Here is a 15453-nt window from a genome sequence, read left to right as displayed (position 1 = left end):
CAGCCAGGCTGTGCGGCAGCATCTGCAGCTGCTCTCCAGGGGCTGTGTCCACACTGTGCCCTGGGTGTGCAGCTCTGTGGGCAGCCTCCTAAAGCCCCTCAAAGCCAGTCCAGGAGCAGTAGCATCTGGACACCAGCCTTGGTCTGCCTCCCATGGCTGAACCGGCCCCTTCTGGCGTCCCGCCCCTTTGCCCGGAGGAGCATCCAGGCCACTATGGCCCTCAGAGGGCCCTGAAGAAGCGGTGGGCACACCATGTGACCTGTCCGCAGGGCAGGCCACCTGGCCTGTCACCCCATATGTTGCCATCACTTCTCCGGGTGCTGGCCCAGGTTGCTTGCTGTCACGCGCAGCCTCACCTTTGCCTTATGTGTGGCTGCGCGCTGGCAGTCTCATGCGGGATGGTGATGGGGGGCCCCACACCCCTCTCCCCAGGCACCCTGGCCTGGCGGCCCTGGAGAGAGGAGTCAGATGTCTGCTGGACAAACAGCTCCCCAATGGCGAATGGCCCCAGGTAGGCTGTGGCGACCATGAGGTGCAGCCCAGCATCGGCCTTGTCGCTCCCCACCCTGCGTGTCCCTCATGGGCAGGGCTTTGTGGACACCACTGGCGAGGGGCCTTGTTGGACACAGACCTGGGGATTTTGACGTTCACAAAGGGAGTGCTGGCTCAGAGGCCAGGTTGAGGTGCTGGGAGTGGGTTGCTAGGGAGGACCCCACGTCCGGGACGCCCCTGGCACTGCCCAAGCGCAGGAGGCAGCCTCCACCCATCCCTCATCCCTGCAGGTGGGGGTCACGAGGTTGCATGAGGTTGGCCCCCTCCCCTTGGTGAGCCTCCTCCGGGGTTGACACACTAAGGGGCTGGTGACTGGCTACAGTTTGCTGCAGGGCCAGGTCCCGGAGCTGGGGTGGTGGCCGCCTGTTGAGGATCTCGTGTTGACCCCCTGCAAGTCGGCCAGCCCTTGGCCAGAGTCTCTGTTCAGGGAGCCCCTTGCTGATGGCGCTTGTATTTGTCCCCCGTCCCTACAGCACAGCAACAGCGGGGTCTTCAACAAGTCTTGTGCAATCAACTACGACAACTACAGGAACATCTTCCCCATCTGGACCCTCGGCCGCTTCTCCTGCCTGCACCCTGAGAGCGCCCTCGCTGGCTGCCCCTGAGAGCACGTGTGGGCGCCTGGCCAGTATGGGGCTGCCATGTGTGTGCCATGCCAGGCCAGGCCGCCCACTTGCAGACAGCAGACCTTCAGGGTAGGCTTAGTTCTGAGACTAACTTGTCCAGTATGGGTGGGGAAGGTGCTTGGGGAAGCACAGTGTGTTCTGTGGGGTCTGTAGTGCAGGGCATGGTGTGTACCTGCTGTAGGGCTGGGAGGGCTTCCTCCACCTGCAGACAGTTGTTGGGAGGGGTGCAGTGGCCTCGCGCGTTTCCACCTGGTGCAGTCGCGTCAGCTCAGCTGGGGACTCGTGGGCCTCCCCATGCCTGACAGGGAGAGGCTGGCTGCCTTATCACTGGCCACCAGGGCTCTGCCAGCAGTGGGAACCAGACTGGGAAGTGTCCTGTGGCCACACAGAGGGGAGCCAGACATGGCACGCTGTCCCCACCCCAGGTCTCGACCCCACCCAAGCGGTCTTGTGGTTCACCCAGTAGGTGGGGTGCTGGCGTCCCCTGTTCTTGTGGGTGGCAAACCTAACAAGGGGCAGGGGTCGTCAGTGGCTCAGTGGTCCACATCATGGGGCACTGCTGTGTGGGGACAGCTGTGCGCCCAGCCTGCTACTCCCCACCCACTCCAGCGAGTCAGGCGGGATGCCCCGGGGCATCCTTCCAGCTGCGCCCAGCCCTCACACCCTAGGTTGTGCCCTGAGCCGAAGCCTGGCCAGATTTCCAGGGCAATGCCTCTTGAGGGGCAGACCTCTGAATTCCCCTCTGGTTTCCAACCCTGTCTGGTTTGGCGAGCATGGATTTGGAGCTCAAGGTGGAAAAGCCGGGTCCTGGGTTTAACCACGAAGACGAGTACCCACGTGCCCAAGCTTCCCTGGGAGTGTGGTTGTGAGGGGCCCCTGGGAGCTCTGAGGAGAGGACAACCCAGGCCTGGCATTGCCACTGGGCGCCTCTGCCTGCTCTTGCTCTGCGCCCTCCCTTGGTGACCTCCCCACACTCCCTCAGACAGCCAAGAGACGTCTGGATGCCCACTGCCCGACACCCCTCAGGGCCCTGGCTGTTGCTTTGCCCCTGCAGCTCCTGTGGCCCCTGCTCACTGCCCAACTCCGCCTGGGGCTCACCTGCTTCGGGGCCTTGCCTGTGCTGCCCCTTTGCGGACCTGCCCCAGGGTGGTGCTCCCCCAACTCTGAGCCAGCAAGAAGTGCAGTGGCTGCTCGGCGGGTACCTGAGCACCGACACCACACTTCTCCCAGACCTTTTAAATGGGCCTGTTTGGGCTGAGGGAACTGTGCTGGGGTCCTTGTGAAGCCTATGCGGTTTGCTCTCACCCTTCTTTTCTTAGCCCTGATTCTCAACCAGCTTGGGCCACAGCACAGTGATTTTCCACAGCCTGCTCCTTGCAGTGGCCGCTGCCCCAGTCAGGCTCCCAGTTTAAGTCCAGAAACAAACCAGGAGGGATGAAAACCCATCTATATGCTGGAAATGTTAAGTCGTTTCACTGAGATGACCCACCACTATAGCAGACGTGGTTCCTGTGGGCCAAAGCAGCCCCTGTTGCGTTTGGTCATCCCGGGGGCAGCCGCATCTGGGGTTCTCTGATGCAGCCACTGTGCACCACGTTGGACGCCGGGGCAGCCCCCCTTCAGTTCAGGGAACCAGAGGAGCTGCTTGCAGATGGGCAGCATGCACCTCCTGGGGGGGGAAGTGATTGGTCTCGGCTGGACTGGAAGTCAAGTGAATTGCTGGGGAGTCCTGGATCCCGAGTGCCGCAGGCTGTGCTGGCCGTTCTCCTGGGGCTCCCGTGTGACCGTCTGGAAATGGCAGAGCCTTCCTCTTGTGAATCTAGCTGGGAATGCTGAAGTCACAGGGAAAACTCTAAAAAAAAAATACCTTTCCTTACTGAACATAATCAACACTGCTTCACAGGTTTAAGTCTTAATTAGACAATAAAGATATTTTAAAACCTAATGCCCCTATTGCTTTCTCTCCCCTCATCTCAGCAAATATAATTACAGGTTAATTGGTCAACTTCAGTTTCCATCTCTCTGTGAGTTCTCCTTTGTAAGGTTAGAAACATGAGGGGAAGGGGAATAAGGGTGAGAAGTCAGCTGTGAATGGTATGGGAGCCCCCTAGATGTGTGTGGGGTGCAGGGGTCTGACTGGTCTGTTCCCGCTGGCCTCCAGCTGCTGCGCTCACCCTGCAGGAGGCGGCTGGAGAGCAAACTCAGTAAGACGAGACCCCTGCCGCTGAGGAAACACGTGTTACACTGGTGGTGGGGTTGGGTCTCAGCACGGGGGCATCTGGGCTGCTCCTCACAGTGTCTCCTGCAGGGTGTCCAGGTCCAGCTGAGTCCCTCAGGAGCAGCACCGTGCCTGGGGGCAGGAGGCTGCAGGTGCAGCGCTGGCCAGCTGTGCACACATGCCAGGAGTGCTGGGCAGCAGTTCTCAGGGCTGTGGCTCTGTGCCTGGCCTTTAACTTGGGATATCTGGTGCCACCTCACCTGCCTGTGGGGAGGGTAACTTCAGATACTAGTTCTCTTTTGTGAGAATACTCCAGCCACTGGTGTCTACATGACAACTACTGTTTCCAGACTTCCTCAGTAGACAGCGGTGCCCCAGGGGTATCTGAGACCCCAGCTTGAGGTAAGTGAACAGCTAGTTTGAACGGTTTAGGCAGCCCCAGACACTTGCTCCACAGCCAGGCCTTACAGGTATGAGACAACCTGAGGCCCTAGGTCCCCTGATGCCCCACCTTGGTTCTTGGGGTGGAGCAGCAGGGCCTGCCCTTGGACCACCCAGGACAAGGCGAGTGCTGGAACAGCCTCTGGGTGGCCAGAAAACTAGCTCGCTCTCTCAAAATAAACCTCCCCCAGAACTTAAGTGGCCTGTTGACCAGTATCGAGTAGTCTAACAAATGTATAATCAGTCTGAAAAGCGGGAGGGAGGCAGAAAAATATCTCAAGTAATGGCCAAAATTTTTCCAGCCGTGAGATGTTTGAGCCCACACAACAGCCACAGACACGGCCAACAGCCACTCTGAGGCACATGAAGTCAAGTTGGCAAAAACAGGCAATGCAGGGGAACAAAGATACAGTGGCAGCTGACTCCTCATGGGGAGCAATGCAAGCCGAAGACTGCAACCGCAGCCTGGAAGCCTGAAAGGGGAAACTGCAACTTCAGGCTCCATGTCCACAGAAAGCAACTCATGGAGGCTGGTGGGACTCCATGAACCACCTGTGTGTGTGCGTGATTGGTCCACACAGCCCTTGTGCCCTGGCCAGAGGTCTTCCCTTAGGTCCAGTAATGGCCAGTGTCCCAGACGGCCAGTGCTCATGTCTGTGCCTCATGAAGGAGAACCAGATGCTGAAGTGCCTGCTCAGTCAGGGAGACCTGCCAGGACCACAGCCACCTCCTCCCCAGGGCGCCTGCCCACCCTGAGGACCGCTACCTCGGGAGCACAGGTGAGCCCCGCGCCGGCTGGCTGCCGTATGGCCCAAGCCATGTCCTCGGGGAAGGCCTGCACCAGCCCGCACCTGGGGATGGGGGCTCAGCAGTGGCCATGGAAGGGGACCACGCACCCTCAGAGGCCAGCTGGGCAGGCGGGCAGGGCTGCAGGCCTCCTCCTCTGGGGGCCACGGGCTGTGCCCAACATTTTTGGCTCCCAGTGGCCACACATGTGCCAACCACACTCAATTTGGGCCTCTGCTGAACCTCCCATGCCGTCCACCAAGCCAGCTGGTGGTCAAGCCCAGGGCAGGAGGCCCCTGCAGAGGCGGGGCGGTGGGGCCCCTGGAGGAAGTGGGTGTGGAGCCGTGATCCTGCCCACTATGTAGGATCCAGTCCAAAGCTATGGCTTTCTACAAAAGAAGCAGGCTTTGGTCACTTTCTGCCAAAGTAGTTCATTCTATTTTAAACATTTTCGTGAAGAAAGTCTGATTCAGGGCACAGTTGTTGGGTGTGGCCGTGGTCTTTGAGTGGTTCAGGGGTGGTCAGTGGATGGAGCCCCACCTAGGGTTGCCTGGGAACCCTGCGGCCACAGAAGCTCGGCGTCCCTTGGAGATGGTGGCCACCCACATTGTCCCACCAGGCTGGGACAGTCCAGTGGGTCCTGCGAAGTGCCTGTCACTGTGGGGCTGTTTCTCAGGCTGCTCTCAGCACTTTGAAGTGGCCCAGAGGGAGCGGCAGTCGGCCGCCTCGGTTCCTTCCCGGCTGGCGCTGCTGCGTGTCCTCCGGGCAGCTCTGGTCCTGGAGAGGGCTGGGACGCAGCGCCAAGCCCGGGCCATCCCTGCCTGAGTGCTCACCGCTCCTCGTTCCGGGCGCAGTGCCAGGCGATAACAGGGTGGTCTGGGCACCACCGACCACCCCGCCTCCTCGCCTTCCCGCGTGTCCTGCGGTGCTCGTACCTGTCCCTCTTCCACCCTACAGAGGCCATCTCAGCCATGGTGGCCGCATGGGCCCGGATGCTCCTTTGCCAGGTCTCACTTGCAGACCTCTCACATTTGCTGCTCGGTTTATTCCCCGACCACTTCATTATTTGTTGCCATGACGATGAGATCTGCTTCCCCACTGCATCTCCAGTCATTGGTGCTGGTGCATTTTGGAAAGCTGCCGGTTTGTAGTATCCATCCTGTGCATAACCGCTTGACAAGCTGCAGTCCACTCAGTTTCTCAGTGCGTTCTGCCTGCTGAGTCTGTGGTGCACGATTTACAGATGGCCATGGCAGAGCTGGGTGGGATCTGCAGAGAGCCCTTCTACTCCTTTTTAAAGAACAAATAAAATTGAGAAACAGCTCCTTCTGTTCAGTCTTTCTGAGCTTGTTTTGGCATCACTGGGGGTGCCCTCAGTGCACCCATGGCTGGCCTGGGGGCAGCGGTGGTGGTGGGTGGCTGTCACGCTGCTCCCCCAGGCTCTTGTTCCTGCCTCACGCAGTCTGCATCTGGGGGGCTGCCCTGAGAACCCTGACCTCTGTGCCCACGTGGGTCTGAGCTGGCTGCCATTTTCTTTCTGGGGGTTACCTTTGCAGAAAATTGATACCAGAGTTGTGACAAACTTGTAACCTTAATTCAGCACCCTTTAATTACCCCAGAGTTCCAGCCTCTGTGTGACACAGGGACCCTCTATGGGGAGCGGGAAAGCGTCGCCCACGAACCCGGAGCTGCCGCCCTCAGGAGCAGGACCGCTTCAGAGCTGCTATGACTGCCCTCTGGGCTTATTGTTCCCCTTAGATTTTTGGCTTATTGCGTCATTTAAAAATAATTTCCCAGAGGACCTGTCCTTTCACTGAACTTTCTGGGAAATCAGCATTGTGTATGATAGTCTTTGGTGAATCAAACTTTTCTATCTTCCTGTCCATTCTTATGTTTGTTCCGAGTCCCCGGTTTTTTCTTTTGTTTTCTATTTCTCAGAAGCACCTTTCTGCAGTTTGCAATCTTACTACATTTCCCATACAACTGTTTCTAGTTTATTTTTTCTGTCATTTTCATTATTTACTAATGTTTGCTTTTCCTAAGTGTTCCTCCCCGTATTTTGATTTGAATGTTCAGTATTTCAGTAATTTTTAAAGTGTAATGAAAATATTGAAGTTACAATTTTCATTCTAAATACAGTCTTAAATGTACTGATGTCCAAAGATCCTTGTTCTGATTTTCATTATTTCTCAATTATCACTTTTTCCTGTTTTTGCTTCTTCCTTGATCTAATCATTACTTAAATGAATGTTTTAATTATGAGGAAATGGGAATTTTCTATTGACTCTTGTTTATTCATTTGTGGTTTTATTATAATGTGGCCTGAAAATATACCTACTCGACTGAGGATTAAAACAACTCTTTTTAATGTTTAACACAACTGGGTGTAGGTTTGGGAGTAAAGGAAGAGAATTACGATTCACTGAATAGAAGCAGAACAAAGCCCACGCCTCCTGACCATGTAGATCCCTTTACACCTCGTGACAGGTGTCGCTCTGCTCCTGGGCTCCCAGGTGGGTGATCCGGCCCCACCCCCCACTGGGACACCTCTGCCTCTGTGTGCCTATGTCCCCAGCACAGGAGGAACCTGGGGAGGGGATGCCTCTGCTTGGTGAGCCCTCGGAGGGTGCTCTGTTGAGAGATTCTGGGCCGAATGGACAGCTGGCTTGAGGCTGTGAGGCCCAGGGTGGGACTTCCAGGACTGGCCGTTGGCTGTCGGGCAGACAGAAGCAGGACGTGTACTGATGACGCTGTTTCTTTTGCACATTTTTTTCTGGAAGACATTGCTGGGGAGGTTGGTTGTTTCCTAAGGAGGCACATTTTAGAATACAATTTTTCAATATAGCACAACACTATTTCTCAAATATATATTTGCTTTATTGCTAAAAGAACAAATTCATGACAAGGGGGCAGAAAAAGATTGTATAAATCCAAAAGATTGATAAGTGAAATTTGATTATGTTAAAGTTTATAAAATTTTGCATGACAAGAGTCACCATAAAAAAGTTCAAAACGCAAGCAGTTTGCAATGCATTTCATGAACAAGGAATTAACATGCAGAATACATGAGGACCTACTGCAAGTGACGGTGAAAGACGGCTGCAGCAGAGAGAACGGGTGAGGAAGGGAAACTGCAGAGGGTGGTGGACACACGGGAAGACGTCAGCGTCACTGGCAATTGGGGCAAAGCCCTGTGACGCCATTGGCATCGCTGTGCATCCCAAGGACAAGAAGCCCTGGGGGACCAGGGCTGTGGAAAGCAAGGACAGTTAAACAGGCACACACCTGAGCCCTGGTGTGGACTGCAGAGGGTGCCCCTGAGCAAAGGGCACATCCAGGCGTGCTGGTCAAAGCTCTGCTTTTTCAAGGCAACCTGGCAATAGCCCCATGCCTGCCAACAGCGCGATGGATAAAAAAGTCGCTGAGATTTATCAATGTGGGTAAATGTCAAAAAAGATAATGCTGTTGCAGAAAGGTATGTCACAGAAAAAAATGTGTGTAGGTCTCTATGTAAGATTTACAGAGTGTGTGAAAGCCCGTCTACCATGTGTGGAGGCGCACTCCCACCGAGCCCATGCGCAGGGCAGGTGGCCTTGGTGGGGGTGCCCTGCAGCGGCTTTGCCCCCGTGCAGCCCCTCCGGAGGGGACCTGGCTGGCCGGCGGTCTAGTGCTCTCCACCTTCTCGGGAGGCAGCAGGATCATGGACCTGACTTCTCCCTTTCCTTCCCCAGTTCCGAACTTTGCGGGGCTCGCCAGCATCCCTGAGGCATCCTCCCAGCTGCCGCCGTCCTCCCTGGAGGACCTGCTGTGCTCACACGCACCCCTCTCCAGGGAGGATGAAGCCTCCCAGGTGCACTTCAAGGTTTTCCTCAGCAACCCTGAGCTGCATGTGCCCCACAGCCCCGACAGGAGGCTCTTCCCATAGCTGAGCCCCTGGCAGGACTCGCTGATGGACAAGACCCTGCTGGAGCCCAGGGAGATGGTCCGACCCAAGGAGGTGTGCTTCTCGGAGAGCAGCCTGCGCACTGGGGACAGGATCAGGAGCAGCTACTACCTGAATGGTAGGAATGGCAAGGGGCAGGTGCGGGCTGGCACGGGGGGTGGTGGTCTGCAGCGGGGAGGGGTACTGGGGGCAGCGGGCCCAGCGCCTTGTTCTCCCAGCAGAGGGAGTCCATGATCTGGGGCTGTGCTGGTTCAAGTCTTGCCCATTAAAAAAAAAGTTGCTTATCTTCCTACAATTGACTTCCAAGAGTATCATTAGGGTTTTGCCAATGTCCATCATCAGGTTGAGGGAGTTTCCTTTAATGCCCAGTCTGCTTAGAGTTATCATGAATACATGTGGGAGTTTGTCAAATGTTTTTCCTGCATCTATTGAGATGAGCATATAGCTTTCATTTGTACTCTGTTTCTTTTGACATGGCAAATTACGTTGACTGATTTTTGAATTGTAAACCAAACTTGAATTCCTGAGAGAAACCCCAGTTGGTCATGATGGTACATCCTTTTTTGGACTGTTAGATTTTATTTGCTAAATTTTTGTTAAACATGTTTGCTGTCTGTGAGAGATACTGGTCTATAGTTTTCTTGCAGTGTCATTTTCCTGTTCTGGTATCAGGTCAGTGACCTCTGTGAATGAGACAGAAAGTGTCCCATCTGCAATCATCTAGAAGCGTTTGCATAGACTCGGCATTGTTTATTCCTTAGATGTTTGAGAAAATTCCCCACTGAAACCAACTTAGCCTTGAATTTTCTTTGTAGGAATGTCGCCCCTCCACACACAGATTCAGTTTCCTCAGCTGGTATGAGGCTATTTAAATGATCTGTTTCTTGTTGAGTGAGCTTTGGTAGTTCACACACAAAAGTGAGCTTCTGTGTCTTTTAAGGAGTTGGTACATTTCATCTAAGTTGTCAAATTTATTAGCGCAAAGCTGTTCCTAAGAATCTGTTATTATCCTTTTAATGTCTTTAGGAACTGTGGTGATGCCGTCTGTAATTTCTGAGAGTGGTAATGTTTGTCTTCTTGCTCTTTTTCCCTATTAGGGCTGCTAGAGGTTTATCAATTTTACTGACTTTTTTTCTTTGAAGAATAGATTTTTGACTGGATCTTGGAAGGCCCAAGTTGGACTAGAAACAATTTCTAGGACATCTCAGGCATAGCTTGTTTCTTTCACCCAATTTGTGCTTTAAAGACAGAGGTGGGCAGGGAGGGAGACCGATTGCTCTCTAATGTCTTAATGTGGAAGGGAGTTTGCACCCTGCCCGCCATCTGCCTGAGCACGTTGCTGTGTGCTGCTTGGCTCTCAGTTTTAATTCCTGGGTGGCGCCTGCAGCCTTGCAAGGTCCCTAGGGAAGGAGCATGATGGAAACCGCGGAATGTGGGAATGGATGAGGGAAGGCCAGACCATATGGAAAAGCATCTTGTGTTTGTTAATTTGAAGACTTCGTATGTTGATATGGCAAAACTCCCCAAAACGTCCTACAAATTTCCATGCAGTCCCTTTCAAAATTTCAGCTGGCTTCTTTGTGGAAATTGACCAGCTGATTCTAAAATGCATATGCCAGGGATCCAGAATAGGCAAAACAATCTTGAAAAAGGAGAACAAAATTCGAGGGCTCACACTTCCCAATTTTGAAACTTACTATAAAGTGACAATAATTAAGGCAGTGTAGTAGTCATGAGGACAGACATACACATTGGTGAGATGGGACTGAGAATCTAAAAATAAACCCACACACTTGCAGGTTTCATGGGCAGCAAGGCACCAAGACATTCAGGGAGAAAGCAGTCTTTGCAACAACTGGTCCTGGGACAAGCAGACAGCCACATGCAGCGGAATCAAGTTGGGCTTCATACCACATATGTAAATTAACTCAGAATGGATCAAAGACTTAGAAGATCTGAAAGAGCTAAAACCATGAAACTCTCAGAAGAAAACAAACAAATCTTATGACCTTGGATTTGGCAATAGATTCTTAGATGTGAGACAAAAGCATGAGCAACAGTAGAAAAAGCATACACTGGACTTTATAAAAGGAAAATCTTTTGTGTTTCAATGGAGCACATTTCAAGAAAGTGAAAAGTCAACCCATAGAATGAGAGAAAATATTTGTAAATCATGCATTTGATAAGGGAACAGTATCCAAAATATATAAGAAGTTTTACAACTCAACGGTAAAAAGGAAAACAACCAACTAAAAATGGCAAAGAATTAATAGACTTTTCCCCAGAGAAGACATAAATGACCAGTAAGCACAGAAAAAGATCTTATCTTCAGTCATCAGCAAAATCCAAATGAGATACCATGTCACACCCACTAGAATGGCTAGAATAAAAAAGATGGACAGTGACAAGTGCCGGAGAGAAGTTGGGGAAACTGGAACCCACATACATCGCCACTGTGAAAACTGGCAGTTCCCCAAAGATGACAATATTTACAATATTTCCCAGCAATACATACCCAGGTATATGTCCAAAAGAACTGAAAACATTTGTCCACACAAAACTTTTTATATGGATGTTCACAGCAGCATTATTCATAATAGCCAAAAGGTGGAGATGGCCCAAAGGCCTGTCAGATGGTGAGCGGATAAACACAATGTGGGGTAGCCACACAATGGGAGGTTACACAGCCGTAAATAGGGGTGAAGTTCTGGCACATGCACAGATGGACCCTGAGAACATTATCCTGAGTGAAACCAGACACAAAAGACCACACACTGTGTGATTAAGCTTACACAAAGTGTCCAGAATACATAGATCCTTAGGGACCGAACATAGATCAGTGTATGCCAGGGCAGCAGCAGGGCAGAGAATTTCAAGCGGCTGCTAATGGATGCAGAGTCTTGGTTTTTGGTGGTGAAAATGGTTGGGGATCTGACTTTGGTGGGGGCTGAGTTTGTTCTCCTGGTTCTTGTCCCCACCTCAAAAAAGAGCTGAAAGGCAGAGACACAGCAGTGAAGCGGAGTTAAAGTTTTATTTGAATCCACTCTAAGGGAGCAATGGGCCAGAGTCAGGGTGGACAAAGGCAGGTTTATTTGAGTGAAGCAGAGGAAGGGAAAACAGGAGGAAGACAGGGAAGGTCAGTGAACTCCTGCTCAGCACAGGGTGCACCCCTGCCAACTCCCAAAGCCAGTGGCACTTGGCATCCAGCGCCCGATTGAACCTGCACAGCGCGGGAACTAAGCCCCACCAGCCTGGGAACCCCAGGGAGTGGCAGAGCACCAGGTGGAGTGACGTTACACGCTGAGGGCTTCCCAAGGGCAAAGACAGGAGATTTCGGGCAGGCTGCTAAAGAGCGTGATCGTTTGGCTGCAGTCCTGTCTGGTCTCCCAGGAGACGGGAACTTGCCAGCCCAAGTCAGAGACCTCAGTGGCCTCTCCCTGCTTGTCTAGAGTAAAACAGAGAGAGTGACACACTCGAAGAAAGGGGAGTGTGGGCAACCTCAGAGAGGAGGCGCACTTGAGGGTTTGGGGTCTGGGGTTTTATAGGGCTTTTTGGGTAAGGGTCAGCAGAAGGCGTGACGTATACAGGCGATTCGTCATCCCTTTGAAATTTCATCTTAAGAACAGGGTCATTTAGGGGACTGTGTTGGTCCGGGTCTCAGCATTCTTTGTCCACATGGGTTCATCTACACTTCTGGAGGTCTGTCTCCTGGCCCTGTTACAAAGTTAGCCGATTATGGTGCTGAAAGAAGAGGAAAAAATAGCATATAGGTTAAGTTAAAGAATAAGCTGGGCCTTTTTCGCAGGCTAAGCGGGTTTTACAATGGCCTGACCTAATCGTGCAATGAAGACATGGGCCCCACTCAGATACTTGTCTTTATCTGGGGAGTATCTGGACATTCCAGGTAACTCCTAGCCTTTGAAACTACAACTAATTAACTCATTAACTCTGTGAGTCTTTCCCGGCCCTCTGTGCCTACCTGTTAACTCTTTGAGTCCCTTTTAGGGCACTTTACTGGCTTTACTCTCATTCCACCCACTCATGTCTATTTTTCTGGCTAACAGTTGTCCAACTGTGAATAAGAACTGCTGAATTGCATGCTTTCAAGGAGTGAATTTTAAAGCGTGAGTTATACCTCAATAAGAAAATTTAAAAGTGATTGGGGAAGCAGTGTGCCCCTAAGCCTCCATTCCTTTGTCTGTAAATGGGTCGGAGGCCCCCTTGAAGGGTCATCTGAGGGCACCGCTGGAGAACGCTCCTGGAAGGGGGAGACAGCCGGCTTCGACAGTGCAGGCACTGGCTGCCTTCGGGGTGCCTTCAAAGGGCTCCTCACACAGCTCCTGGGGCTGAATCTTACCAAGGGCCACCCACTGGGTTTCACTCTGAGGTCCGGGGCCACACCCCGCATGTGTGGCGGAGGGAGTGGAAGCTGGTGCCCTAGGCCATGCCCAGGCCCACCCCTCAGCCTTTCAGCAGCAGCTCTGGGGAGGAGCAGGCTGCTGACCTTGGGGCTTGGGGAGTGTGTGCTGACCACATCATGTGCGGGTAGGGGCTGTTGTGTCCCTGCATGAGTGACCAGGCAGCCTTCCGGGAGGAGCGGTTGCATGGATGGCCACAGGAGGGGCCCCGGGGAGGGTGAGCAGCTGCCCAAAGTCACAGGCAGAGGGGTTCCCGGAGCCCAGCATTCACATGTGAGGGCAGCAGGCAGGAAGCTGCCCTGGGCTGGGCTGGGGCGATTCCCTAAGGCGGAGCACCGCCAGTGAGGGTGGAGAGTCATTGCTCTCTCCACTCGTTGCAGGGTGTTCTGAGCTGGGGGCTCAAGGCTGTGGTGGGCACAGGTGTCTGGTAACAGGACCAAGGCAGACAAGCCTTGGAGGGTTTGAGTCGTGGGGGTTGTGGGAGAGCTACACAGGCAGGTTGCGAGGTGCCCCGTGGGGCAAGGAGCAGGACGGGAGTAGCAGGAAGCCCACAGCCAGGCAGGGGCGGGCGCGGGCATCTGGGTGCGGGTCTCCACCTGCCCTGCAGGCAGGCTGTCTCCTCGGCCATCTCCCGATTTCAGCTGCATCTGGCAATAGTGACTGGCAGGGTGTTCCCCAGGGAGTGCCACGCTGAGCTGCATGCAGAGGGCACATCTGGAATCAGGTTTTTGAGGGCAGGGCGGTTGATGTACCTGGGAACATCAGGGAAATAGGTACAAATAGAATCTTTTGCCAACCCAGCAACCCTCTCTACAAATGCAGGAAAGTTTAACTATCAAATGAACATTAAACCATCCATGATGCACAGAGGCTGCCTGGACAGGCAGACTGGGCTGGCTACTCATGTTACACACATACATAAGTGTCCTCAACTGGTCCCCGCCCGCAGGCGAAGGGGTGAGGGGATGTGCCTAGCCCATCCAGACTCCACCTGGCCAGGTAGTTACCAGACGCCTGGGCAGACTCCCCTGGTGACATGTAGACAAGAAAAACAATCCTGGGCTGGAAAAATTTGATGCACCCTGAAGGGACAGAAAAGACCTGGGTCACAGGTTCCCAGGAGACTCTAAGAAAAGGCAGGACAGGATAGGTCTCTTTCCCTTTTGGCAGCAGAAAGTCCAGTTTTCTTTTAAATTTGTATTTACCGTCACAGTAGGGGGTGCAGAGAAAGGTGCCCCCACACCACAATTCTCACCAGGGTCTCGGGGGCCCAGAGGCTTCACCCCAACGCCACAGTGGTTATGGTCAGGTTGGTGCTTTCCCTGGGGCGGGTCCAGCAGCAGGGTGGGAGGATGGCGGGGGGCCCGGTCTGCTGAGCCCCAGGACCTGGCTGTCTCACTGAGCGCCCTGCTCCAGAGATCCAGAGCTTCACCAGTGCCGAGAAGGACGGGTGCCGTGGGGGAGATTGCCTTCCAGCTGGACCGGCACATCCTGGCCTACGTCTTCCTGGGGGTAACCCAGCTGTATGGCCTCACCATCTCCAACATCCCCGAGAAGATCAGGCAGGTGTGTCTCCCTGCCTGGGGTGCCCTCCCTGCCCCAGGAGCCCCCTCGCTGCTCCGGGGAAGGTGTCCTCAACGCCCTGTCATGCTGCAGGCCTGGGCGGGCTGAGGGGCATCCGAGGCACTTGTGTCCTGGTGACCAGCCTCTCCGCGCACACTGCATGTGGCCTGCGCAGTCTCAGGAGTAGCTGGGCCACCGAGCACCGTGAGGCGCGCTGCGGGTGCCGGCTACCTCCCCCGTGCCAGGGATGCGGCGCCCTGCGCCTCTTGTCCCTGTGTCCCCAGGGCTGCGCGGGAGGGGAGGCTGGGAGGGAGCGTGGCTCCGGCCTCAGTTTCCCGCCCGCCCCAAGACGTCCATCAAGTCCCTGGACGGCTCCGTGGATGAGAAGCAGCTGCGGCGCGCCTGGAGAAGCGGGGCTACAACTGTGACTTGCACCCGGTGTTCGGGGAGCCCCTCATCAACACCTCCGGTACCCTCCAGCGGTGGCCCCGCCGCGCTGTGCGAGCTGGTCATCGGAGTAGTGCCACCCAAGGTCCTGGGCGACTCGCTGCGGCTGCTCTCCGCCTGCTGAGCCCCGCGCCTGCCCCTGCAATAAACATTTTGTTCCCAACCCAGGGCCGCATGCGCCTGAATCCTGCCCACGGGGAAGGTCTGCGCGCCCGCCAGCGCCTGGCGCAGGTGCCTCTCCAGACCTGCCACATCCCCAGGCGCCCCCACTGCTGCACACAGCTGTGGTACTGCCGCACTTTATTAAAATCATGTTTACTTGTTTGTCTTTCGCTGTGGCTCTTTGAGGTTGCAGGAGAGCACCGGGTCACCACTCCACCACAGGAGGCATCCCTGTGTTTGTGGACAGGAGCCTGGACAGAGCCTGGATGGGAAGGGCTCCAGCTCAGGCAGCGCCCC

The 15453-nt window shown here is 54.3% G+C and overlaps 2 protein-coding genes across 8 annotated transcripts in view; both read left to right on the top strand.

The window, feature by feature from the left end:
* Positions 1–8493, top strand: part of LSS (lanosterol synthase) — a 32880-nt gene extending 24387 nt beyond the window's left edge. The window contains exons 21-23 of one of the 7 annotated variants that reach the window (XR_008998812.1): positions 433–511; positions 1026–1247; positions 8355–8493. Coding sequence is in view for 5 of the 7 variants with exons in the window: in XM_057505546.1 (XP_057361529.1) it covers positions 1026–1247; positions 2498–2534 (259 nt within the window). In the remaining 2 variants the exon portion in view is untranslated. The other 6 variants (XR_008998813.1, XM_057505546.1, XM_057505530.1 and 3 more) reach the window with 6 other exon arrangements.
* Positions 4221–15291, top strand: SPATC1L (spermatogenesis and centriole associated 1 like). Its single transcript, XM_036912149.2, is given in 8 exon segments — positions 4221–4542; positions 4544–4616; positions 8355–8684; positions 14401–14434; positions 14436–14550; positions 14897–14942; positions 14945–15029; positions 15031–15291. Coding segments are annotated over 8 exon segments (933 nt in total). The 5' UTR covers positions 4221–4380; the 3' UTR covers positions 15119–15291.
* The last annotated feature ends 162 nt before the right edge of the window (positions 15292–15453 follow it).

The sequence above is a fragment of the Manis pentadactyla genome, chromosome 1 (genome assembly GCF_030020395.1).
Source record: "Manis pentadactyla isolate mManPen7 chromosome 1, mManPen7.hap1, whole genome shotgun sequence".
Lineage (NCBI taxonomy): Eukaryota > Metazoa > Chordata > Mammalia > Pholidota > Manidae > Manis > Manis pentadactyla.
Note: the sequence above shows the minus strand (reverse complement) of the source record. Positions and strands in the feature narration are given on the sequence as shown.